Below are 27999 nucleotides of genomic sequence, written 5' to 3' on the forward strand. Positions count from 1 at the left end.
ATGTATGCATCATGTTCTACAAGGACATATACAGAACTGATAATGGCTGTTACCTTTGGGGGGAGGACTGGGTTTTACAGGTATGGTGTAGTCATGAAGGACTACAACTTTAACTGCATGTTTGATTACTTTCCATAAGAATATATTAACGTGCTATATAATCAGAAGATAAAGACTAAAGCTTATCAGAAACTAACACAGCACTGTAAATCAACTATCCTCCAATAAAAAAATTAATTAAAAAAAAAGACAAAAGCTTATCTATTCTTACTCCATCAAGAGGGAGGAAAACGAAAATGTTTACAAATGCCAGACTTACTTGGTATGCTATTTCATATAAACAGCCATCCTTTCCAGCCAAGAAAATTCTGCCATTATCAGTGGAAGTTATTGTTAAAAGGTAAGTATTATCAGTAGGAAGAGAATATAAAGGATCTGGAAGTAACTGCATTCCACCACACATACTGTCATTGAGAACTCCAGAACCTATTTTTTTTTAAAAGAAAGAATATAGGAATCACTTTAAGAGCTTTTTAAAAGTTTTAAAACAATCACTGTATTATCTTCAGAATTGATATTCTTACTGAATTCATGATATGCTCAAAAATTTAAAAAAAATGTATGTATAACATACATTTCAAAATTACTATAAAAAGTCTGATATGAACAGTTTCATAATTCATGTTAAATAGAACCTACAATATGTATATATAACATATGTAAAATATATAGCACATATATAACATAGTAAAACATCAAACAAAAAAACTAACCCGAAGTATTAAATTTTGAAAAAAAGCCTAGGTATATGGTAGTAATAATCATTAAGTTTTTCTTTTTTCCCCCCACCCCACCCCAATAATCATCAACTTGAGGCTCTGAAATTCAACATTATTTTACCCAAAATCTAGTAGAATGCAAAAGAAACCACTGAATGTACATGTAATACTTTAACTGATGGCTTCTTACTTTAAGGGAAAGAATTATATTTCAATTTTCCATGTTAAAATGGCCATTCAAAAAATAAAGAAATTGAAGGCAGTATTTAAAAATTACTGGGGCAACTATTTCTCTTCTACTACCCTTCCTTTATATTGGACATTTAAGAAATGTGCACTGATATGGTAAATAAATCCAAAATAATATCTGGTGGAGTTTTTAACCTGAAAGATACCATATCTACAGGGAAATTTTTTCCTAGGAGTATGAGCAAATAGCCCAGAAAGTTAACTTAGTGAAAAACATTAGTTTTCAATTATAATATTAAACTGAGCAACATATTTTTATTTTAAAAAACAACATGTGGGGACTTCCCTGGTGGTCCAGTGGTTAAGACTCCACGCTTCCACTGCAGGGGGCACGGGTTCCATCCCTGGTTGGGGAAGTTACACATGCCATGCAGGGTGTGGCCAAAAAAACAAACCCCCAAACCCCCCACAACATGCGGGTTGCTATACCAGTTTGCAAATTAGTATAACTGAGTCCAAGAATCACTACATCCACAGGGGTTGCCAAAACCAGAAGATGTCGTACATGAGGTTGAAAGATGCCTAAGATAAAGTAAACATGAGTTAGGCACTATTTTCTGGAAAACACCCATCATTTAAGCATTAACAGAATATGGTTACCTTTAATATGAGCTATGGGTTAACCAGCATATGAAAAGTGTGAAGGTAATTTAGTTAATGTTGATGCTAAAATATTACTACTTATGATCATTTAAATAAGTAGATATTAGTAAAAAACCAACCAAACAAACAAAAAACCCAAGTCTTAGACACAAACACTTCAGTATTTAATGACATTTAAAATTAGTGTTACAACACTCATAGTAGGGGACTTTAACACCCCACTTTCACCAATGGACAGACCATCCAAAAAAGAAAATAAATAAGGAAACACAAGCTTTAAATGAAACATTAAACAAGATGGACTTAATTGATATTTATAGGACATTCCATCCAAAAACAACAGAATACACTTTCTTCTCAAGGGCTCATGGAATATTCTCTAGGATAGATCATATCGTGGGTCACAAATCAAGCCTTGGTAAATTTAAGAAAATCAAAATCATATCAAGTATCTTTTCCGACCACAATGCTATGGGACTAGATATCAATTACAGGAAAAAAAAACTGTAAAAAATACAAACACACAGAGGCTAAACAATACACTATTTAATAACCAAGAAATCACTGAAGAAATCAAAGAGGAAATAAAAAAATACCTAGAAACAAATGACAGTGAAAACAGGATGACACAAAACCTATACAATACAGCAAAAGCAGTTCTAAGAGGGAAGTTTATAGCAATACAATCCTACCTCAAGAAACAAGAAACATATTAAATAAACAACCTAATCTTACACCGAAAACAATTAGCAAAAGAACAAAAAACCCCCAAAGTTAGCCGAAGGAAAGAAATCATAAAGAACAGATCAGAAAAAAATGAAAAAGAAATGAAGGAAACAATAGCAAAGATCAATAAAACTAAAAGCTGGTTCTTTGAGAAGATAAAATTGAAAAACCATTAGCCAGACTCATCAAGAAAAAAAGGGTGAAGACGCAAATCAGTAGAATTAGAAATGAAAAAGGAGAGGTAACAACTGACACTGCAGAAATACACAGAATCATGAGAGATTACTACAAGCAACTCTATGCCAATAAAATGGACAACCTGGAAGAAATGGACAAATTCTTACAAAAGCACAACCTTCCGAGACTGAACCAGGAAGAAACAGAAAATATAAACAGACAAATCACAAGCACTGAAATTGAGACTGTGACTAAAAATCTTCCAGCAAACAAAAGCCCAGGACCAGATGGCTTCACAGGTGAATTCTATCAAACATTTAGAGAAGAGTTAACACCTATCCTTCTCAAACTCTTCCAAAATGTAGCAGAGGAAGGAACACTCCCTAACTCATTCTACAAGGCCACCATCACCCTGATAACCAAACCAGACAAAGATGTCACAAAAAAAGAAAACTACAGGCCAATATCACTGATGAACATAGATGCAAATATCCTTAACAAAATACTAGCAAACAGAATCCAACAGCACATTAAAAGGATCATACACCATAATCAAGTAGGGTTTATCCCAGGAATGCAAGGATTCTTCAATATATGCAAATCAATCAATGTGATAAACCATATTAACAAATCGAAGGGGAAAAACCATATGATCATCCCAATAGATGCAGAAAAAGCTTTTGACAAAATTCAACACCCATTTATGATAAAAATCTTCCAGAAAGTAGGCATAGAGGGAACTTTCCTCAACATAATACAGGCCATATATGACAAAACCACAGCCAACATCGTTTGCAATGGTAAAAAACTGAAACCACTTCCTCTAAGACCAGGAACAAGACAAGGCTGTCCAATCTCACCACTACTATTCAACATAATTTTGTAAGTTTTAGCCAGAAGAAGAAATAAAAGGAATCCAAGTCGGAAAAGAAAAAGTAAAGCTGTCACTGTATGCAGATGACATGATACTATACATAGAGAATCCTAAAGATGATACCAGAAAATTACTAGAGCTAATCAATGAATTTAGCAAAGCAGCAGGATACAAAAGTAATGCACAGAAATCTCTTGCATTCCTATACACTAATAATGAAAAATCTGAAAAAGAAATTAAAGAAACACTCCCATTTACCATTGCAACAAAAAGAATACCTAGGAATAAACCTACCTAAGGAGACAAAAGACCTGTATGCAGAAAACTATAAGACACTGATGAAAGAAATTAAAGATGAAACAAAAGATGGAGAGATATACCATGTTCTTGGATCGGGAGAATCAACATTGTGAAAATGACTCTACTACCCAAAACAATCTACAGATTCAATGCAATCCCTATCAAACTACCAATGGCATTTTTCACAGAACTAGAACAAAAATGTTCGCAACTTGTATGGAAACACAAAAGACCCCAAATAGCCAAAGCAATCTTGAGAAAGAAAAACGGAGCTGGAGGAATCAGGCTCCCTGACTTCAGACTATACTACAAAGCTACAGTAATCAGGACAGTATGGTACTGGAACAAAAACAGAAATATGGATCAACGGAACAGGGTAGAAAGCCCAGAGGTAAACCCACGCACATATGGTCACCTTATCTTTGATAAAGGAGGCAAGACTATGCAATGGAGAAAAGACAGTCTCTTCAATAGTGGTGCTGGGAAAACTGGACAGATACATGTAAAAGAATGAAATTAGAACACTCCCTAACACCATACACGAAAATAAGCTCAAAATGGGTTAAAGACCTAAATGTAAGGCCAGACACTATCAAACTATTAGAGGAAAACATAGGCAGAACACTCTATGACATAAATCACAGCAAGATCCTTTTTGACCCATCTCCTAGAGAAATGGAAATAAAAACTAAAATAAACAAATGGGACCTAATGAAACTTCAAAGCTTTTGCACAGCAAAGGAAACCATAAACAAGACGAAAACAAAACCCTCAGAATGGGAGAAAATATTTGCAAATGAAGCAACTGACGAAGGATTAATCTCCAAAATTTACAGGCAGCTCATGCAGCTCAATATCAAAAAAACAAAGAACCCAATCAAAAAATGGGCAGAAGACCTAAATAGACATTTCTCCAAAGAAGATATACAGATTGCCAACAAACACATGAAAGGATGCTCAACATCACTAATCGTTATAGAAATGCAAATCAAAACTACAATGAGATATCATTTGACACCGGTCAGAATGGCCATCATCAAAAATCTAGAAACAATAAATGCTGGAGAGGGTGTGGAGAAAAGGGAACCCTCCTGCATTGTTGGTGGGAATGTAAATTGATACAGCCACTATGGAGAACAGTATGGAGGTTCCTTAAAAAACTACAAATAGAACTACCATATGACCCAGCAATCCCACTACTGGACCATAATTCAAAAAGAGAAAACCATAACTCAAAAAGAATCATGGACCACAATGTTCCTTGCAGCTCTATTTACAACAGCCAGGACACGGAAGCAACCTAGGTGTCCATCAACAGATGAATGGATAAAGAAGATGTGGCACATATATACAATGGAATATTACTCAGCCATAAATGATGTCAAATGAGTTTATGTACCAAAGCTGGATAATTTACAGTTTTGCAGAGGGCATTAAACCAGGAACAAAATTTTTAATGTTAATTCACTCTAAGGTATCATTTAACTTTAAAGAGTATGGAGTGGTATGAGATGTTATGTGTAATTATGACTCTCTTCATGTTATAACATCCAAAAATAGTGTGTCACCGATAAGAATAAAAGGAAGTATTCTTATCTTATGATAATGAACATGTCTTTATATGTATACGTTTGGGTGTTAAATGTCAGAAAATTCAACAAAGCTTCTATTATCACTTGGTTTTACTTTCACTGATGAATACCAAGTGGCACAAAGGCCACAATTTTTTGTTTCAGGGTTCAAGTCAATAAAGCTGAAGGCCAAGACCTTCTACTTAATGACTTCAAAATATACCTGATATTTCAGGATTTGATTTTAAAAAGCTTGAGCTTTATGAAAACTTATCAAAGATAACACCTTTGCTGCCAAATCAAAGACTATGCCATTTCAATTCTGTACTGAAACTTACATTTGAATATAACAAAATTTTACTATTTGTTTCAGACGGACAATTAATATTTATTATGATAGAGAGCATGAACAGGTGTTGACTTGTATATGAATAAACTTTTAAATTAAGGAACAAGATAGAGAAACATACAGCTGGGTAAAGACTGCTTTAAAATTCTATGTAAAGTAAATACATTTCCAATGCAATCACATAAAAACAGTGTATAAAACTGCATGTTTATATTTATGTGAATTAGTATAATTTCAAAATGGCTGTGACCTTCAAAATTCCTATTTAGGCCTTGTAAACAAGTAAATTTCATCTATTATTTCCTCTTGTAGGAAGCTGTATTCAAGTGAAGTATTTTAAATTTAAATCAATCAATTCTGCTTTTCAGTGGCTATGATAAAAGATCTAGTGTACTGAAGTTGAAATTGTAAGTTAAACAATGCTCGTGACTTAGGATTTATACTGAACTCTGTTCTCACTTCCATGGGCTTTCAGGACTAAAAAAGTACAGAGACAAAAATGGTTTTAACATTAAATTCAGTAATTAGTGAAAAATGTATAATGCAAAATCTTTAGGTAAATCAAGAAAGACTAACAAAAAGCAAGATAAAATTCAAGAATTATAGTTTAACAATTTTAAAGGCAGACTCACTTATACCATAAGGTGAGTAAATTGTTAAATATTCCTAATCACTTTTTATATTTCTAATTAGAAGTAATTTAGAACTTCAATAGGAAATTTAATTACTTAAAATATGTTATCATTTAGTCCTAAAACATTTGGAATCTTACAAACATAATTTAATCTTCGTATTCTTATTTCTTACCAGCTTTTGGTTTCACAAGCCCCACAGCAAGAATAGTCTCACTAAGTCCATCAAAATAGGCAAGGTCTCCTCTGTCAACAGTTGAAGAAAAACATGTTATACATGGAAAGGAAAACGTTTTATAATGTTCTTCAAGACTATAGAATATAATGAACCAGCAAACAAAACTGTTTTAGTTCCAAGACTCAGGCACACAGCTCTACCTAAGGCTAAGCATAAACCAGGAAAAAGGGGAATGCTGGTCCCCATTCCAAACGTTCCCCCACCAGGTTGCAAGTCTCAAGTAACAACAATCTATTGCTGCGGCAGGGGCATGAGGACCCTCTCAGAAGAACAGGCTCACATGGAGAGCCTATTGCTGGGGGAGAAACAGGAACACTGAGAAAAAAATCCAGCAACCCAATCTGTATGCTAAGTGCAAAATAATTCTAAAGGAATTTGAAACCTGTGGTCCACTGAAGGTAACCACTGCAACAACAAAACCAAACTCTGCTTAACTCCTGACTTGGAAAAAGTCAACTCCCTCACAATAAAGGCCTACCTGCTAGGCTCTAGTAAAGGAAGAGACGTGCCCATTTCTAAGGATAAAGGGTATTTATTGCAGTATTCACTGTCCTATACGTGGTGTCTGGCTTTGAGTAACATGAGCAAAAAAGCAAGCAAAAAAAAGCCCCACTGTTAAGACAAAGCCATCAACAGAACCTGAGTCAGATGTCTGAAGTATAAGACAGGAAATTTAAAATAAATATAATCAATATAGCATAGGCTCTAATAAAAGATGAGCAATGTGTATAAACAGGTAAGGAATTTCAGCAGAGCAATGAAAATTATTAGAAATAAGCCAGTGAAAATGTTAGAAATAAAAAGCACAGCACAAAGAATGTCTTATATGGACTTTTCAGTAGACTTGACAAAAGAATCAGTAAAAATGAAGTTAAAGGTCAATAGAAATTGTCCAAATTGAAATAAAAAGAGAAAAAGAAGTGGAGCATCCAAAATTTGTTGGAAAACATCAAGCAGTCTAACAAAAGTATAACAAATCTCAGAAGAGAAAGGAAGAGAACAGGAAAGAATACTTTAATAAGACAATGGTTGAAAATTTTTCAAAAATAACAAAGACTTCAAACCTAGATCCAATAAGCTCAGAGAACAGCAAGCAGGATAAATACCAAGGAAAAAAAATGATCCAGACTTTGAGGAAAACTTCTGGTTGTCCTGCAAAGGGCCACACAAGTGGACAGAAAACACCTACATGGCAACCTATGTGGGGCCAGGTTTCCCCATTTTCCCAATGCTGTGGAATTACACAGGCTCCTTCAACAACTGACACAGCCCCCAGAACTAACAACAATATTGGGAGAGCTGGGGATTAGAGAACAGTGAATTGAACAACACTACGTTTCTATCATCCAGATGGAATTAGGATTTATAATAGAAAGCTATCGGAATAACTGAAATTAAGGCGAAGGTTTTTACAGAATTGAATTTAGGAAGTAAAGATTTATATCCAGTACCCGTGCCTTGATTTTTTTCAATAAACACAATGTTCAAATAATTTTTCTTTAAATGAGTTTAGTTTGAACACACAATAAGGTTGAACCACACTTTCCATGTGGGCAGAGACTATGTTTATTCAGTACTGTTCAAGCACAAAAAGTGTCTGATACATGATATGCTCAATGTGGTTGTTAAATGAATACATTAGAAGACAGTGGAAATATAAAAATTTCATTAAAGTGAAAACCCTTTTCAACGAAATTATTCTCACATTTATCTATTTTGTAATTTTCTTGCATTAGGTTTTCTTGAAGAGATGAATGCCTAAATGAACAGGTTCTACTCTTTAGTATAAAAATGAATATGTTATGTGTAATATAACAAACTGGGGCAACGTTCATGATACATGAAGAACAATCAGAACCTTATATCACTACTATTATGACTATATATCATTTCAACAATAAAAATAGCTAGGAAAATTTCTAATTAAAAAAAATACAGCAAACAAAAATGGTTTAAGCTACAGGTTCTTATATAGTGTCAATTTTGATTCAATGACACTGTGTATATTTCTAACAAGTATGTCAATTACTCAGGAGCAAGAGTAACATCTTGGGCTTCCCTGGTGGCACAGCGGTTGAGAGTCCGCCTGCCGATAAAGGGGACACGTGTTCGTGCCCCGGTCCGGGAAAATCCCATGTCCCGCGGAGCGGCTGGGCCCGTGAGCCATGGCCGCTGAGCCTGCGCGTCTGGAGCCTGTGCTCCGCAACGGGAGAGGCCACTACAGGGAGAGGCCCGCGTACCACAACAACAACAAAAAAGAGTAACATCTTAATATGGATCTTCCTCTGGTTATCTCACCCCTCACCTAAAGATAATATGATGGAGAACTGGAAGGTGAAATTTTTCTCCAAATAGCCAAGAGTAAGATCATCAGATCAATAAACTTTATTTAAGCAAGAATGCCTTGGGACTTCATTCAGACTCTTTTATACACATTTAATTTACACAAGGTCAAACCCACAGAATAACAAAACTGTTAAGATACTTCAAAAAACTAACATCCTCCCACTCCATGATATGCAGGGAAAACAGAGGTCTTTAAAAATCTCAAACTGTCTCTCAAAGAATTACTGATAGACTATCATTATTATAGGAGTTTGGGAAATAAGACTGCTGCTACTCAGAGTGGTACCCAGATCCCCAGCATCACCTGGGAGCTTGTTACAAATGCAGACTCCTGAGCCTTAATGACTAAAACATAATCCACATTTTAACCCCATCCCCAGGTTGGTACGTATACTGAGAAGCACTCACCCGGATGTTAGAAGAATGAAAGATAAACCAGGCAGCTTTTAATGAGTAGAATACTAGTTGCAATAAAGATAATTTAAATTCTAATCATGCTAAAGCAAACCAGTCAAAAATACATACCCATCTTCGTAGTTCCACATGAATATGTCACTGTCGATTGTGAGCCAAGCTCTACTGATAGGAGGGAACACGCCCATCATGCAGTTACACTGCATATCTGAGGTAGTGTGGATGTAAGGTAGAAAGATTTCAATCTCATTTTTCTTAAACTTGTTTCAAAAGTTTGATTTAAAATGTATGATTAAGGGCTTCCCTGGTGGCGCAGTGGTTGAGAGTCCGCCTGCCGATGCAGGAGACACAGGTTCGTGCCCTGGTCCGGGAAGATCCCACATGCCGCGGAGCGACTAGGCCCGTGAGCCATGGCCGCTGGGCCTGCACGTCCGGAGCCTGTGCTCCGCAACGGGAGAGGCCACAACAGTGAGAGGCCCACATACCGCAAAAAAAAAAAAAAAATAAAATGTATGATTAAAAAATCATGACTTATTCACTCTTCAATCAAAAGAAATATCAATGAAATATCTTTATTTCCAATGGGTTTAATGAAAGCCATAGTGCATGACAGAAATACTTATTATAATTTCTAAATAAAGCTATCTGACCATTTAAAATGTACGCCAAATAACAAATGTAATGTTTTTGCCATTACTAACTTAAAAAAATATTGATTCTGAGTAATACCATTGGACTTTAACAGTATAAACTGTTTTACTGGACCAGTTTTTCCAATGGTATAAAAGAGTGATTAAAAAACAAAAAAACCCACAAAAAACAGGGACTTCCCTGGTGGTGCAGTGATTAAGAATCCGCCTGCCAATGCAGAGGACACGGATTCGATCCCTGGTCCGGGAAGATCCCACATGCCGTGGAGCAACGAAGCCCGCGTGCCACAACTACTGAAGCCCGCAAGCCACAACTACTGAAGCCCGCAAGTCTAGAGCCCGTGCTCTGCAACAAGAGAAGCCCCTGCTCGCCACAAGCAGAGAAAGCCTGCACCCAGCAACAAAGACCCAATGCAGCCAAAAATAAAAATAAATAAATTTATAAAAAAACAAGGAAAAACAGTCGGCATGCTAAAGTCACGGCCAGGTGTCAACCTACAAAGCGTCGTATAAACTGAAAAGCAGACACAGAATTATTTATGTAATTATAAGATAATGAAACAATTGTGAAAACAAAATAATTTCCAAATTAAAGAAATATCTCTTGTAGATAGTATAGTATTACCAGAGAATTAAAGAATATTAAGAAACTAAGCAAGGGTAGAGTAAATGATAAGGTGTATTATTTATTTAATAACACTATTTTACAAAGTCTCAGAGAAACAATGAAAATATAGATTAGATTTTACTAGTTTTTCTATTTATTTTACAAGCATTTTCCCTAATTTTTCATTTCTTTTTCTAAATCACACTGTATTGAAATATGAAGCCCTCTACCCTGAACAGATTAACATACTTTTAAAAGTCAGATTAAATTTTTATATAGCATCTTGATGTCTTTATTATGAGAGTTACAGACTGATTTTTATAAAAGCATCCTAGCAAAGAACTATAAATATAGTCCTTTTATAGGGTATGCCACACTTTAAGAAAAACAAATAAAATCTTATTTTTAGAGGATAAGGAAAGTCCTCTAACTTCTCAGTCTATGAAGATGGCATTAGTATCAATACTTCAGTTTCTTATACCTTTAGATACAGATTCTTACTGTATAATCCTCAGAAATACAATAAATTATAAACTTCAATTCTAAGACATCAGTAAGTGTAAAGACACACCAAAAACTTTTTGGGGGGGTATTTCCAGGAGAAAATACCTTGCAGTTTTATTTTAAATATTTTCAGAGCCACTTCCCAGTTTTAAAATGTTAACATACAGGAAAAAATAAAAACAAAAATCATGGGTCTTTGAACTGAAAGAGTGGTAGTAAAAAATTCCCTGTATAGCACTTAATTGTAAAGTAATGCCTTGCCATATATCATTCAAAAAAGCAAAGTTGCTTGTAAACAATTTACTCTCCTCAATGTCCCCAAACAATTAAAATGTGACTCAATTTTCAACATTCAATTTTACATGAAATTTTCTAGGCATGTGGCAAACTACCCACATACTTAAAATGTATTTTAAATAAAACCTTATATGAACTTATATACAATGTGCTAATTAAACACAAAACTAGAATTATAATAATGAGAATACCAATTTTTAAATTTTTTAAAGAGTTAAATACAAAGTAATAGGATACGTCCAAACTGTTCAACAAGTTCAGGTGGGAGAGGAACTCTTCGAATGGAACTGATCTCTGGCAGGTTGGGTACCGACAGCAAACCAGGTCCTTGTAGAGGATAATCCATATCTGACATGCCAGAAACAGTGGGATTATCTACAAAAAAAAAAATTTAAAAAAGTATTTATTAAAATAATAATGTATTGGGCATCAAATGGGCATACAGAAGTATTGCAAGCCACAAAAAAATTGTGCATCTGGTGCTAAAGGTATAGAGAGAATAAAGTAGTTCTGATCTGACACAAAGGATGCCTGAGAAATTCCAATGTTAAAATGAGGTGCAATTACTGGTTTTAACACTGAACAGAAGGTTATCTTTCACAAAGACTTTCTCCATAAGAAAAGAAATGTTTAGTTCAATAATTTATAGTGTTTTCCTATTATTTTACTAATCTGAAATGGGAAAAAAATTATAAAACCGCTTTGTTATTCTCAGATAAAAACAACTGTGGACAAACAAAACACTGACCGGGGGAAAAACAGCATTTCCTTTCCCACTTAAAAATTTATAAAGATTGAAACAATCCATGCAGGATTCCCTGGTGGCACATTGGTTGAGAGTCCGCCTGCCGATGCAGGGGACACGGGTTGGTGCCCCGGTCCGGGAAGATCCCACATGCCGCGGAACGGCTGGGCCCGTGAGCCACGGCCACTGAGCCTGCGCGTCTGGAGCCTGTGCTCCGCAATGGGAGAGGCCACTACAGTGAGAGGCCCGCGTACCACACCCCCCCACACACACCCCAGAACAAAACAAAAACCAATCCATGCCTTTTCCCATTATTTATCCACCCCCCACCCTCAGACCAATACACAAATAAAGGCATACCTCAGAGACGTTGTGGGTTTGGTTCCAGACCAGTGCAATAAAATGAACACGCCCAGAAGCGAGTCACATATATTTTTTGGTTTTCCGGTGCATGTAAAAGTTATGTTTACACTATACTGACGTCTAAGTGTGCAATAGCATTATGTCTAAAAAAACAATGTACACACCTTAATTTAAAAAATATTACTAAAAATGCTGTCACCTGACAAGGCAGGGGTGCCACAAATCTACTGTTAAAAAAAACACAATAAAACAAATCACAATAAAATGGGGTATGCCTGTAATACTACTAAAGCAATATTTTATTGGGGAGGGAGTGGGAGAGAATCAGACTACTCTATAAACTGCTCTCAACTGGCAACCTTCTTTTCCTCTAAAGCCCAGACACTAAGGGTAAGAGCAGGCAGGTCTATTCAGCCTGTCCTTCCTAGTCCTGAACAAGGTGTTTTAGTTTTGACTATTTACTCAGGCACCTTTTCAGCCTCTCTAAAGTACAAAGATGTTGGGGGAAACTGACATATAAAACAAATTTTTAAATGTATTATGAAAATTTTTAAAATTTATACAACTAGAGAACAAACGCAATCAATCCCTATGTATTGAGTATCCAGCTTCAAAAATTACCAGTAACATGCCCAATCATGTTTCATATGTCAGTCACTATCCACTTTTTTCCTAATGTATTTTTTGAAGCAAATCCCAGACGTTCCATTTAATCTTAAAACATAATTTTAATAGGACACTACACATGTTAAACTGCAGTAGGAACACAAAGGATGGAATTAATAACTCTGGTGAGGATATAAACCTCACCAGAGTTATTTCTGGTTGAGAGAGCCTTCACAGAGAAAGTGGTATTTAATGGAGTCTGGAAGAATAGCTTGTCAGGCAAAGAAGAACATTCTAGAAATGATGAAGAATACATGTAAAATGAAATCCTGAAGAGTGGGTTCTTATGGAAAACCTGTTAAATTCCGTATAACTGGAACAAGGAGGTCGAGAATAGGATGGAAGAAGGAAAGGAAATTTGGTTGAAGAGGTAGATGTGTGTAAAGGTGGATAGGTTGGACTGGGGTCAGATATGATGAGAATACCAGAATGTATGGACTGTTTTTACACCTTGCTTTCAGAAATCAGGAGTACAAAGGGAAGAGTGCTATTCAGGATGAGAGTTGCTAATAGGCCACTCGGTTCTTTTAAGACAAGTCCACTGGTAAGCAGCTGTCAGGAGTAAATACTCTTTGCTTTGTTCCTGTCTTTTCTCTGATTACAAGTCAATTAATGACTTTTTCTAAATCGTCAGAGCTGTCTTTTAGGTTTACATTGCAGATTAACCTGGTTAGATTATCTTGGTTCTTGGTTACCAAAAATCTTGTTTTTATCTTATTTACTCTTCTCCAATTTCCACCTCACAAAGGAAGTCACTTTTTTTCTAGCAACTTGTGTTATTCGATATGCCTTGAGGAGCCTGGCCTTAATTTAAAACCGATAAACAGAATATTTTACGGACACCTCTCTTTGTTGGCACAAAAATCTGCTTTACCCTCCTTGTTCACCCATCATCAGTGCTGATTTCCCTGTCCCCTTCCTTCATTCCGCTGGTAGTTCTTTTTAACACCTTTAAGGACTTCATATTACACTAACTCCATACATAATAAAGCATATCTCTGAGAGAACATAGTAAATTTCCAAATTAACTTCATATGCTCTTCAATTTTACTCCAACATTAATATGCGGTATTAAAAAGGATGAGAATTGGATCAGGTGATCCTTCTCATCTGGTCTTAGAGATACACACTTGGAGGCAATGAGAAGCTCATTAAGGTTAGAAACTTTGCCTCTTTCTGCTTCAGATGGGGGCTTGCTCCTCATTCCTATCCTCTCAAGTGCCTGTAATGAAGAAAGTGAGAGAAGGAAAAACATTGAAAATGGGCTCTTTTCCGCCCTTCAAAATGCAACAAACAGCGTCCCAGATCTCAGGATATCTTCGCTGATTCACCCTGCGGATAAGGACCTATTTATGGAGTCAGACGAGAGTCCTTTTGGCTGAGAAACAGTCACCAACTGGGCAACGATCACTCACTTGGGGCAGACACCATGAGCAGATCGGAAAGGTCCGGGTACATGCGGTCTTCTTGCAACTGACGGTCGATGAGCCGCCCCGCATTTTCCAAAGCTTCCTGCAGGGCTGCGGCCGACGTGGAGGCCGGCATTGCCGAGCCCAGCAAAGAAGACGGCATATCGAAAATCGGAGACAACAGCGACCGGAGAAAGTCAAAAACCAAGGAGAAATAAGAGAAAACCCAAGATGTTAGCTCGGCCCCGAAGCTTAGCGCGCGCGCGCCAAACAAGCGCCCCGGCGCCAGTGCATGACGCTATTCCGGTTCATAAATTGGGGAATTTGAAGCCAGCTTTTCGGCGCTGGGAAGAGGAAGCTGTTACAGGGGGCTGGACGTTGGGGGTGGAGCTAGTGAGCGGGAGGTTGGTTGGTTCTGGGCGGAGGGAGAAATCGGTGGTGGGAGTGAAGGAAGGGAGGGGAGGAGGGAGGAAGGGGAAAGGGGAGGGACAGGGAAAGAGGAGGGACTGGGGAAGGGGAGAGATGGGGCGGGGTCGGTAGGTGTGGGGAGGAAGGAGGGAGTGGGGTGCGGGTAAGTGGGAGCCGGTTAGTGCGGGGGCAGCGCAGGCAGCTCGGGTTCTGGTGGGTTTAGCGCGCGCTCGGATCTGAGCGCCTCGAGCTTCGGGTATCGGAAACCGGTAACTGGAACTATTTTGAGTATGCGTGTCAATTTGGTGCTGCAAATAACTTGTCTTCTGAGAGTGGATAGGAGTTGGTAGCTGTTTGTTAGAAAAAGTTTCCATTTAAACCAAAATTTCACTGGAAATGTGGGCTTCGGTGTAAATTAAAATTCATCAGGTTTTCTATTTGTGTCGTTACCATTTGACTTTGTGGTACGTTACTGTGAAAAATTATGTTTATGGAATCTTCACAGCGTGCAGGGACCTGATGCCTTGCTTTATTTCCCATTTCAGAGGGGAAGCAGGTGGTTCTAATTCACTGCTTCATCCCCAGCACATATTAGAGGGACTGGTATAGAGTAGGCCACCTAATATATCATCTTCTACAGCAACTGAATTCTGAATTTGTGTCAGGCATTGTACCTGTGCCGGGAATATCAAACTGAAACAACATTCCTCTTCTCAAGGTCCTTTATGCAGGGTCACACAGGCAAAAAAAAACCAGAGTGCATCCCCATATTTCGTCTATGGGGTATGTATTAACTGCAGTAAAAGGGTAAGAGAAATGAGTGAGGAGAGGCAGGATGGGCTTCATTTCATGCAGAAGGCAGCTGGAGTGGTTAAAACAAAGCAGTAGTCTTCAAAGAGCAGTTCTTATTTAGAATACTTAGAATTAGTCCTTATTTATAATCTCACCTAAGTTACATCCGATTATATTCATAGTTTAGCAAATCAATAGCTGAATTGCTCTGAATTGGTCTTTTGCTATTTGAATTACTTTTTACTGCCTCAAATAAAGAGTTGATTAAATTTCTGAATATTAAAAATACTGTGATATTACAGATCTATACATATAATTTAAGACTTCATAGCAAGTATACCAAGAAAAATTAGATTTGTGTTACCAGTAGATAAATAGGCAGAGGGGTCGCCAGCTGTCAGTTTTCTTTTATTTGGTAGACTACAGATTGAAAAATGACAGTCTGTCACAGGGTTGGTTTGTTTTTAATTTGAGACAAAAAAATACAATAGAGAGTTTTCAACTCTACAAATTGGATATCTAACAATACTAGTCTAATAGTCTTGCACACAGCAACAGCATTTCCAAGGGTCTAAGTCCAAGACCCTCCATTCATTTACATATTGCAATGGCTGCTTTTCAGCTGCAACTGTTGAGTTGAATAGTTGGTACACAGACCACATGGAACCCAAAGCCTCAGATATTTACCATCCAGCCCTTTATGTGAAAATTTTGCTGAAGACGGCTCAAGAATAAAGATTCTAAAACTTTTGATACCTTTACAAATTATTAAGGAGTCCAAAGAGGTTTGGTTTTTGTGTAGATTGTTGATAAAAAGTTAATCAGTCGATCTAAAAAAGAAATGGAAAATTTTATTTGTGCCAAGCTGAGGATTATAACCGAAACAACATCTCAGAAAGCTCTAAGGACTGTTCTGCTCATTAGAAATCAAAACACAGTTATATAAGTTTTTCGAAACAGAGGGCTGTACATTAAATGATGTATTACTGACAGTTTACACTATCCAGATCTAACCATCATCTTGGCCACTTTCTTTTCTTTTTTTTTAGATGTTGGGGGTAGGAGTTTATTAATTAATTTATTTTTGCTGTGTTGGGTCTTCGTTTCTGTGCGTGGGCTTTCTCTAGTTGTGGCAAGCGGGGGCCACTCTTCATCGCGGCGTGCGGGCCTCTCACTATCGCGGCCCCTCTTGTTGCAGGGCACAGGCTCCAGACGCGCAGGCTCAGTAGTTGTGGCTCACTGGCCCAGTTGCTCCGCGGCATGTGGGATCCTCCCAGACCAGGGCTTGAACCCGTGTCCCCTGCATTGGCAGGCGGACTCTCAACCACTGCGCCACCAGGGAAGCCCCTTGGCCACTTTCAAGATCAAGAAGGAACGTTATCTTTTAGAGAGTTGTCTTGTTGATGCTAAGGAGAATGTTGCTCTTTATGGTTGAGCAGGTATTTCCGCTGATGGAGGAGGTTTTGTTGATACAAAATGCATATATACAATGCACAGTAGAGGGGAGAGAGGAGGTCAAAAGGCAGATAAATGTTTTTGTGTTTGAATTTTTCTTGTCTTGTGATAAAATATGAATTTTATTTCACAGGGTTATTTTTGTTAATAATTGCTAATATCTCATAAAAATGAGAAATTTAAAAAATAACATTTAAAAGAATAAGCCTAATCCTTGTTAATATAAATAACACATATTTTATGAAAAATTGCCATAGTTTCTAAAACTAAACCATTAGTGAGAAGAATGCTGTTATTTTACATGTTTGCAAATCTCTTAAATGTTAGGCTAAATAAGAGATAACCAGATTCCATATCTCTTGGTACTTGTTTAGCTGAAGTACACGAAGAAAAGGGGGCCTCACAGAGTTATGTAGCTGGAAAAGGGAGTATTTTAATAACCTTTTTAGACACTTGTGAATATTTTCTGACATTATAACAAAACTTAACAAATGGTAGTCTCTTAATGGCTAGTTGTGACATGGAATTTGAAACCATCTTTAGAATTGTGAGGATTAAGTGTCACCTTGGCAGTAAAAAAAAAGTCTTTTTTTTCCCCTTTGGCTGCATTGGGTCTTCCTTGCTGTGCGCGAGCTTTCTCTGGTTGCTGCGAGTGGGGGCTACTCTTCGTTGCAGTGAGCAGTCTTCTCATTGTGGTGGCTTCTCTTGTTGTGGAGCACAGGCTCTAGGCACGTGGGCTTCAGTAGGTGTGGCGCGGGGGCTCAGTAGTTGTGGCTCGTGGGCTCTACAGAGCAGTTTCAGTAGCTGTGGCACATGGGCTTAGTTGCTCTGCGGCATGTGGGATCTTCCTAGACTAGGGCTCGAACCGATGTTCCCTGAGTTGGCAGGCGGATTCTTAACCCGAATAAGTGCGTCTTACAAAGTAAAAAGTGTTACATTAACTCCAGATAATATTCCCCTTCCCGTGGGTTCAATTTGACATCAGCTTCTGTGGCGCTTATACTCCGCCAGCCCGCTAGGGCGGCGATGCTTAGGAGGCCTCTGTCCCTCCGCGGAAGGTGCCGCTCTTGGCCTTGGCGGCGAGGCTGACGCTCGGAGGCGATACTTCCTGCTTGGTTTGCCGCTAGTCTTTAGCAGCTGTTCGGTCTGTGGGTGTTGCTGGTTCCGTGGCGGTTGGCCGACCATGGAGCGCCCCGGACCCAGCGGCGGTGGGTTCAGTGAGGCGAGCGCAGGCGGGGTGAGTCGGGCAGGGCCGGCGGCGCTGTGGGCGCCGTAGTAACAAGGCCTTTTCTCTTTTCCCAGTGACAGGCTCAGACGCATCAGGACCGGACCCGCAGCTGGCGGTCACCATGGGCTTCACGGGGTTCGGTGAGTGACTGCCCTAGGCATGGTCCCGTTTCATTTTGCAGAGATTTTTAAGAGCCGCAGGTTGGGAGGGGTGCCCCTTCCGCAGTGCCAAGTCCTAATTACTTTAGCTCTGATGTGTTTATCTTGCAATTTTTAGACACAGTCTTCTCCATCCGTTTTCTAACTCCTGCCTCTCTCTTGGGACCAGCTCAGGTGAAACTTATATGAGAAGGCTAGTGAGAAAGAAAGATTGCTTTGTGACCCACGCAGTGGAGGGTGTTGGTTGATGGAGGGAGTTGTCTCTGCGTCCTGAGACTGAGCGCTAACCACTGACGGTGGTCTGTAATAAGATGGCCCTTATGGCAACAAATGGGCCATTAGGTGATGTTATAATAGTAAATCTTTTATTAAGTTATAGTTGATTTATAATGTCATGTTAGTTTTAGGTGTACAGCACAGTGATTCAGTTATATATATTCACTTATATATGTATATTATTTTCCCATTTAGGTTATTACAAAATATTGAGTATAGTTCCCTGTGCTGTACAGTAGGTCCTTGTAGGTTAGTAAGTCTTTTTTGATTCCAGTTTTGGTACTCCAGAATCTTCATTTCAATCTCTCTTTTGTTCATTCATACATTCATTTATTCTGGTAACATCTTTTTTTTTTTAACATCTTTATTGGAGTATAACTGTTTTACAATAGTGTGTTAGTTTCTTCTTTACAACAAAGTGAATCAGTTATACATATACATATGTTCCCATATCTCTTCCCTCTTGTGTCACCCTCCCTCCCACCCTCCCTATCCCACCCCTCTAGGTGGTCACAAAGCACAGAGGTGAACTCCCTGTGCTATGCGACTGCTTCCCACTAGCTATCTAATTTACATTTGGTAGAGTGTATATGTCCCTGCCACTCTCTCACATCGTCACAGCTTACCCTTCCCCCTCCCCATATCCTCAAGTCCATGCTCTAGTAGGTCTGTGTTTTATTCCCATCCTACCACTAATCTCTTCATGACATTTTTTTTTTTTTAGATTCCATATATATGTGTTAGCATACAGTATTTGTTTTTCTCCTGACTTACTTCACTCTGTATGACAGACTCCAGGTCTATCCACCTCATTACAAATAACTCAGTTTCATTTCTTTTTATGGCTGAGTAATATTCCATTGTATATATGTGCCACATCTTCTTTATCCATTCATCTGTTGATGGACACTTAGGTTGCTTCCATGTCCTGGCTATCGTAAATAGAGCTGCAATAAACATTTTGGTACATGACTCTTTTTGGATTATGGTTTTCTCAGGGTATATGCCCAGTAGTGGGATTGCTGGGTCATATGGTAGTTCTATTTGTAGTTTTTTAAGGAACTTCCATACTGTTCTCCATAGTGGCTGTATCAATTTACATTCCCACCAGCAGTGCAAGAGTGTTCCCTTTTCTCCACACCCTCTCCAGCATTTATTGTTTCTAGAGTTTTTGATGATGCCCAATCTGACCCGTGTGAGATGATATCTCATTGTAGTTTTGATTTGCATTTCTCTAATGGTTAATGATGTTGAGCATTCTTTCATGTGTTTGTTGGCAATCTGTATATCTTCTTTGGAGAAATGTCTATTTAGTTCTTCTGCCCATTTTTGGATTGGGTTGTTTGTTTTTTTGTTATTGAGCTGCCTGAGTTGCTTATAAATTTTGGATATTAATCCTTTGTCAGTTGCTTCATTTGCAAATATTTTCTCCCATTCTGAGGGTTGTCTTTTGGTCTTGTTTATGGTATCCTTTGCTGTGCAAAAGCTTTTAAGTTTCATTAGATCCCATTTGTTTATTTTAGTTTTTATTTCCATTTCTCTAGGAGATGGGTCAGAAAGGATCTTGCTGTGATTTATGTCATAGAGTGTTCTGCCTATGTTTTCCTCTAATAGTTTGATAGTGTCTGGCCTTACATTTAGGTCTTTAACCCATTTTGAGTTTATTTTTGTGTATGGTGTTAGGGAGTGTTCTAATTTCATACTTCTACAGGTAGCTGTCCAGTTTTCCCAGCACCTCTGGTAACATCTTGAGCCACAAAACATATTTACTATCTCCTAGGTGGTCATGGCTACAAAAGTACTGTATACTTACGTAGTATTTTGGTACTTATTTTTGTTTCAGTTCTTTTAAAAGCTTTCTCCCTAATTTCAAAAGAACACATGTAAATAGCAGGAAAATACACAGAACCCAATAAATAAGAAGGAAGAAAGTAAAATCATTCATAATTTCATCATCTAGAAATCAAGACTTAAAAGTTTTTCCTGTTGTAAGATCGTATATATGTAGTTTTATATTATTCTTAATTATATAGAATTTCTTTAATTCTTAATATTTTGAGGATTTTCCCATATTATAAAATGCTTTTCCAAAACATGATTTTTAATGGTTGAATAGTAGAAGTGCTATAATTCATAATATTTTTAACTTTATCCCACATAGTTTCTAACTTTTATCAGTAATACTAAAATAAACATTTTTGTAAGTAACTCTTTTATCTCCTTTTGTAAAAGGAGTTTTATGCATATTTCCATAGGGTAGATTTCTAAAAGAGGGACTACTTTGATAAAAAATACAGATATTAAAAAGTAACAAAAAATTGGGCATATAGCTTTTAAAGCTTCTTGATATATATTGTTATCATGCTGTTCAGAAAGGTGGTTTCAGTTTGTAACAAAGTCAGTAGTGTGTAAGAAAATCATTTTTGCCATATTCTGGCAAACAAACACAGAATAGGTATTATTATTTTTTTAAAAAAGGCAGTAAAAGCAAATACAACATTGCTTCCAGGCAGGTTCAGGTTGTCAGAATGTCAGTTCCTTGTGGTTTCCTTATTTCCTTACTGGCTGTCCGGTGGGAGTTTCTTAGCTCTTTTAAATACTTGCATTACTTGTCTTCTTGCCCCCTTCATCTTCAAAGGAACTGTAGCCCTTCTCAAGTTTCAGGTCTCTCTGACTTCTGCTATATCTATTCTGCATCTTTGCTTGTAAGGGCTCCTATGATTAGATTGGACTGGCCAGGATAATCTCCCAGTTTTAAAGTCCATAACCTTAATTAATCTGCAGAGTCCCTTTTACCCTGTAATATATTCACAGGTTTCAGGGATTAGGATATGAACATTCTCTATTCTGCCTAGCACACCAGTGTTGTAGTTTCAAGGAGTAGGGTCTAGATGAATTACAGGAGGATGGGAAAGTTGGCTGGTTAATGTTATTTAGCGATGAGATTGTAATTAAAAATACCCTGGGAAGTAAACTCTTTCTTCATTGATATTTTATGGTTATTTTGTAGCCCTACTATAAATTAGGTAGACTTACGTGGTTATTGGTCAGTCAGTAAGTATTTATTGAGTACCTAAAGTTTGACCAGCTTAGTTCAGGAAAATCATAGTCTGCTACTTATTTTTGTTTTAGGGAAAAAAGCTCGCACATTTGATTTGGAAGCAATGTTTGAACAAACTCGAAGAACAGCAGTGGAAAGAAGTCGGAAAACACTGGGTAAGAAGTTCAGTTACTTGCTCTTTTATAGGATTAAATACTGTATCCAGCTTACACCAGTGTCCTACCAGTTATAAAATTATAAGACTGAAAAAAATTTCAAAATTGTTAAAAGACCATATGTGCTGGTTCCTTTGGAAGCAGACGCTTTTTTGTCTTTGTTTTTTTAAACACGGTCAAAGTTGCATCTAAACAGGATAAGAAGGTCTGAGAGCTAAAATCTTTTAGAACTGTGAGCTATGAACAAACACGGATTCAAAATTAATTTATAAGAATCAGAATAGTGGTTTCTTTATTACCTCTTCTCCCCACCTCTATCTGATTCTCATTTCATTTTTTTCTTTCCTGCTTACAGCGGAACCAGTATTTGGAAGGCTGGGCGAGAGGTGGCTCTCAGAGCTGTGTACACCACTGACCGTTGACCCAGACAGTATAGAAAATTGAGACATACAGTGAATGTGGCTGCTGCCGTTGAATCTCTGCATTAATAAGTTGTATCACACATTTAATGAAGGCCTTAACTTCCAGACTGTGTGGTTTGATACCAGGTGGTTAGCAATTCTAGATAACCACCTCAGGGTCTTAGAAGGAGACTGACTCCTCTACTGCTTTCTTTAGATCTGATTCAGATCATTCTTACGCTAGAGAAGGGATAGATGTAACCTGATAGAGCAGAAGGGGCTAGAAGCCAGAGATAGGACTCCTGGAAAAATTTAAGTGAATGTTATTCTAGCACTTGTCATTGCTGGTTTTAGAATGATAAATTATATAGCAGTAATATCTCATATTTGGGAAGTGCACTTGACATGAAATGTTTTTGGTTTTTGGAAGAATAACAGTTTTTGTTGTGTATGTGTGGTGAAAAGACAGCTATCTACATATAGTATGTATTTTTTTTAAAAAACACTTTCATTTCTACCTGCAGTGTAACATAGTAATGAACTCCCATATACCTATCACAGATTTAACTACTGTAACAGTTCATGGCCAGTGTTAGTTCCATTTACTTCTCCTCTCAGATTACTTTGACACAAATCCTAGGTACATTATTTCACCCATAAATATTTTAGTATGTCTTTAAGAGATAAGGATTTGGAAAAAATCTTAAACAAAATACTGTTACTATACCTAAAAATATTTAATAATTTAATATCATCAAACAATACGTAAAGACATGCTATGTGCAGCATATATACGAATGCATTATTCGTTTAATTTTTAAATGTTTTAGTGAACGCTTATACTGTTACAGTATAACTTTCTTGTATCAGTGTGTGATACAAAATGCTTTGAATAGGGATTGTCTTATTCCCCTACCTAAGTTTTATAGTCCCCAGTACCATGCCTTCCAAGATAGGTTCTCAATATATATTTGTGAAGACTGAATTGAATTTAAAACTGCAGTACTGCCTTTAAAAAAAATAAATCCAGCATCTTTGGAGAATGTTTTTATATGGCATGATGAATAGTAAAGAGTTTGGGATTTGGAATTGGATGATGCAGGTTTAAGGGTTAGCCCCATATTCCACTAGATGAATGACATTGGATGGGTTTTCAAATTTCAGATCCTTAATTTCCCCATCAGTTTGGTGGCAATGATAATAAGATCTCTCTCTTAGAAGATTCTTGAAGGAATTAAGATACTGGGCAGGGTACTTTTTAAACAGCAGTGTTATAAATATCACTTTTAATTCCTGTCATTTTTCTTAGTGAAGTATGTATGCATTTAGCACCTGAGAGGAATTCCAGTAAAGAGTTATTACATTTTTAAAATTTTGAAAAATTGTCTCAAGACCATGTACTCCTAATTGATATTTGTGGATGAATTAAATGCGTTGAGCTTTCTTGATTTAGTGTTACAGTCTTGGATATGGACTGCTGTTTCTACCCCTGATCTAAACACAAGAATCCAAAGTTTGACTTACTTTTCTTAAAAGTTAACAAATTCTGATATGGGCATATTTTATGTAATGATTGGTATTGGAGTCTTTTCCTGGGCTTTGACATCAGACTTGAGGAAAATAAGAACTTTGGTCCCTTTTAATGGCAAGTTTAATTGTCTGTGTATACGGACGTGAAATTTTGGTTGTTAAATGCTCTAACAGAAAGGATGAGTTACTGTAAAACTTCAATAAAATATGTGTTATGTAAAATGTCAGGGAATAATGTTTCAAATTTTTTTGTTAATAATCTTTTACTTTAAAAAATTAATTAATTAATTATATGTTTTGGCTGCATTGGGTCTTGGTTGCTGCACACAGGCTTTCTCTAGTTGCAGTGTGCGAGCTTCTCATTGCTGTGGCTTCTCTTGTTGCGGAGCAGGGACCCTAGGCACGCAGACTTCAGTAGTTGTGGCACGTGGGCTCAGTAGTTGAGGCGTGTGGGCTCTAGAGAGCAGCTTCAGTAGTTGTGGCACCTGGGCTTAGCTGCTCCACAGCATGTGGGATCTTCCTGGACCAGGGATCGAACCTGTGTCCCCTGCATTGGCAGGTGGATTCTTAACCACTGTGCCACCAGGGAAGTCCTTGGATAGTTTGCTGTTAACCTAAATGAGACTTGCATACATCTGGGGTGCTTTTACCCAAATGGCTGTCCAAAATTGGTAACTATCTGAGAGTAGAGAGTTAACAATAAATTGAGGTACTTGGAAGAATAAAATGAGGTGATGGGGGGTAGGTTAATTCACTTTTGTTAAGGGAACATATGGAGCATTTTTACAGTGTTTACAGTGTACTTGGTCCTACGTTCAGTAAAAATATATGAAAATCATCCCCTTGGTCAGGGAGCTAAACTTTATTGAATTATGTTTCATTTTGGTTTGTCCTCAGTCAACAATGAGGAAAAAAATATTTTTTTTCCTCAAAAATGTCTTTTCTTTTTTTTTTCTTTTATGAAGCAGCAGGTGACAGCAGAAGCCTCTCTGAATAGAAAATCCTTACTATTGTTAAAAAAAAAGTTAAATTTTAAATTAAAATGTTAGATCTTCATCAGGATGGGGCAAATAGTTTGGAGTATTCATCCACTGGGAAGGAACTCTAGTTAGGTGAGTGGGTCATAGTTTCCAGATAGTGTGGTGACAAGTAAGCAATAAAGGGCTATACTTTATGGCCCTTTGGAGAGAGAGGCAGGCTCACTGTTTTATAAGGTAGGTGGTAGTCCTTGGATAATATAACAGTCTCTGGAAAGTCTGGTCACATCAAGGAAAGTTGCAGTTGTGGAGCCTTGGTTCACTGCTTTGAGGCTTAATAGCTGTTACTTCTCTGCCTTGAATTAGTCAACTATAAAGTGAGGATAGTAGTATCTACTTCAACTGTATTGTATATTTGAAATTTGCTAGGATAGTAGAACTTAAATGTTATTACCCCCCCCCCCCCAAGAAAAAGGTAAATATGTAGGGTGATGGTTGTGTTCATTGACTCCATGGGGAGAATTCTATCACAATGTATTTTGTACCAAATCATCACATTGTGCACTTTACATATCTCACAGTTTTATTTGTCGATTATACTCCAATAAAGGTGAAGAAAAAAAGTTTCTACTTCAGGGATTGTTAGGAAGATTAAAGGAGTTAATTTTTTTTAACATCTTTATTGGAGTATAATTGCTTTACAATGGTGTGTTAGTTTCTGCTTTATAACAAAGTGAATCAGCCATACATATACATATATCCCCATATATCCTCCTTCTTGCATCTCCCTCCTACCCTCCCTATCCCACCCCTCTAGGTGGTCACAGAGCACCGAGCTGATCTCCCTGTGCTATGAGGCTGCTTCCCACTAGCTAGCTATTTTACATTTGGTAGTGTATGTAAGTCCATGCCACTCTCTCATTTTGTCCCGTCAAGTCCATTCTCTACCTCTGCGTTAAAGGAGTTAATTTACAGGAAATGCTTAAAACAATACCTAGTACATAGCATAGTAAGCTCCATGTATTAGTTGCTATTATTTTTGTTAAATTAAGGTTGATATTAAGATGCTAATGGTTACTTTCAAAGAAGTCATAGAAGACCTAATAAAAAATTGCTTAAATAAGAAAGGTTTAGTATTGCACAATGAAAAGAACTCTGGAGTGGGGCTGTTCTGTCTTCTGAGTCCTGATATGAAGGACATGAAGTTTTTCCTTTTTTTTCTGCTTTGCCAGCTTTAGAGTGTTGGCTTGTCCTAAGCTGACTTTCCTCATGTCTCAAAATTTTGTCAGCTAAATTTTGTTACATGCAGGTGACCACCTCCACAGGCTGAAAGGAGACTTTTGTATAACACTTTCTAGGAGCAAGAAAACCTTTCTCAAACGTACCTTCAGCTGACTTCCCCTCATGTATTAGCTGGTATTAGTGTGGCACATCAGTTGCAAAAACAGCCATTGCAAGAGCACTATGGTTGACTTGGAATCAAACTTCAGCCCCCCTGGGCAGGGAGCGGCCCAGGAGCTCCTGAAACAGTGTTGCTTCTTACCTAGGGAGAACTGTGGTTTTCTTAGCAAGGAGAAGGAGAGAAGTGGCTGTTGTGTATGTGGCTAGTAATGTGTGCCTTAGTATCATTTCCTGATTAGGGTCAGAACTGCCCCTAAGACCTGAGCCTACGGTCCAAATGTGGCCTTCCTTGCTTCACTCTCCAATCCCCTCTCACCCTGGAGGGAATGGAGGGAATGTCTGGAGAAGCAGGATGAAGGTAGGAGCCCAGCAGGCGCACTCTTAAATTTGGGCATTATCCTTCTCTTATTGTTTTCAGCCTCCTCCAGCATCAGAGTGCCGAACTGTTAACTCCTAATCCAATTTTTCCTAACAAAAAAATTAACCTGAGCTATGCCTTACCTCTTCCTGGAGAGTTTTATCTTCCATGTTTGAAACAAAAGACTAGTTGTTGACACTAGTTGCTGCCTATCTCCTTGTTACTCATCCTCTACATCCTAGCAACAAAAGACCTAAAGAGTACAACATTCCAATTAATAAGTGCCCTTTGATACCACTTAACTTTGGGTGTATTATTCTTCATTATTAACTTAAGAAATAAATGTTAAAGATTATCTCAGGTTATTGAGGATGGTGGCAATTGAGAACAAGCCTTATTCATATAATTAATTTCCTTCCTATGTGCTCCCCCCCCCCACCCTGCCCCAGTTGTTGAGTGAGATTATCAGAGGAGAAAGATTAGATTTCCTTGGATAAATTTTTTTTGTCTTTCCAAGGTAAACAACTCTGGAAACTAAATGTAATTCAGCTTTCCTCATAATTTTGGTAGGAAGTGTCTGACCAAAAATCCAGTTTGGGAAATTCAGAAAGGAATGAAGTACTGAATTTTTGGTTTAAAACATTAAAAGTAAAAGATGAGATTACCTAAAATCTTACCTTCGAATGCTTTCTTCTGGTCACTTGCCACATCTTTTTACATAGTACAGTCATGGTTCATATACTGTTCACATGCTAATTTTGCTTAGCATATCTGTTTATATTTTCTTAGATTTGTACATTTTCCATTACGATATATATATATATATTTTTGGCTGTGCTGCGTGGCTTGTAGGATCTTAGTTCCCTGACCAGGGATTGAACTCAGGCCGCTGCAGTGAAAGCACTGAGTCTTAACCACTGGACTGCCAGGGATTTCTCTTTTATCACTATTTTTATTGGCTGTATTTTATGTTATGTTGATTTGCAGTAAACTTCAATGATTTTCTCAGTGTTGGGCATTTAGATTGATAATTTTTTTGCTGTTTCTGGTAACATGTCTATGTTACATCTTTGTAACTATGTTAATTTGTAGCATTTTAAATAATAACAAATTTTGAAGCCTAACTGTTGAAAAAAATTTATAATCTTTTCAGAAGCAAGAGAAAAAGAGGAAGAAATGAACAGAGAGAAGGAATTAAGAAGGCAAAGCGAAGATCTTGAACCAACATCTTCAGGCTCAAATGTGGCCAGAGATTGCTCTAAATCATCTTCCAGGTGCTTGTCTTTCTCAAAAGAATGCT

At 37.5% G+C, this 27999-nt stretch overlaps 2 protein-coding genes across 5 annotated transcripts in view; one reads left to right on the plus strand and one right to left on the minus strand.

Moving 5' to 3' along the window:
* The window catches only part of NUP155 (nucleoporin 155), a 60521-nt gene extending 45696 nt beyond the window's left edge, over positions 1–14825 (minus strand). For both annotated transcript variants that reach the window (XR_010840103.1, XM_059060239.2), the window contains exons 1-6: positions 14506–14825; positions 11554–11691; positions 9370–9466; positions 6436–6506; positions 1458–1550; positions 320–486 (exon numbers count right to left, since the gene is read on the minus strand). Coding sequence is in view for 1 of the 2 variants with exons in the window: in XM_059060239.2 (XP_058916222.1) it covers positions 320–486; positions 1458–1550; positions 6436–6506; positions 9370–9466; positions 11554–11691; positions 14506–14662 (723 nt within the window). In the remaining variant the exon portion in view is untranslated. The remainder of the gene's footprint in view (positions 1–319; positions 487–1457; positions 1551–6435; positions 6507–9369; positions 9467–11553; positions 11692–14505) is intronic.
* WDR70 (WD repeat domain 70) overlaps positions 14660–27999 on the plus strand; it is a 303223-nt gene continuing 289883 nt past the window's right edge. Inside the window, exons 1-4 of one of the 3 annotated variants that reach the window (XM_067030887.1) lie at positions 14660–14732; positions 18457–18522; positions 21949–22032; positions 27853–27973. In XM_067030887.1, the coding sequence (XP_066886988.1) occupies positions 18504–18522; positions 21949–22032; positions 27853–27973 (224 nt within the window). In that variant the 5' untranslated portion in view covers positions 14660–14732; positions 18457–18503. Of the gene's footprint in view, positions 14733–18235; positions 18377–18456; positions 18523–21948; positions 22033–27852; positions 27974–27999 lie in introns of those variants that run through there. The other 2 variants (XM_059060266.2, XM_059060267.2) reach the window with 2 other exon arrangements.

The sequence above is a fragment of the Kogia breviceps genome, chromosome 4, assembly GCF_026419965.1.
Source record: "Kogia breviceps isolate mKogBre1 chromosome 4, mKogBre1 haplotype 1, whole genome shotgun sequence".
NCBI classification, from domain to species: domain Eukaryota; kingdom Metazoa; phylum Chordata; class Mammalia; order Artiodactyla; family Physeteridae; genus Kogia; species Kogia breviceps.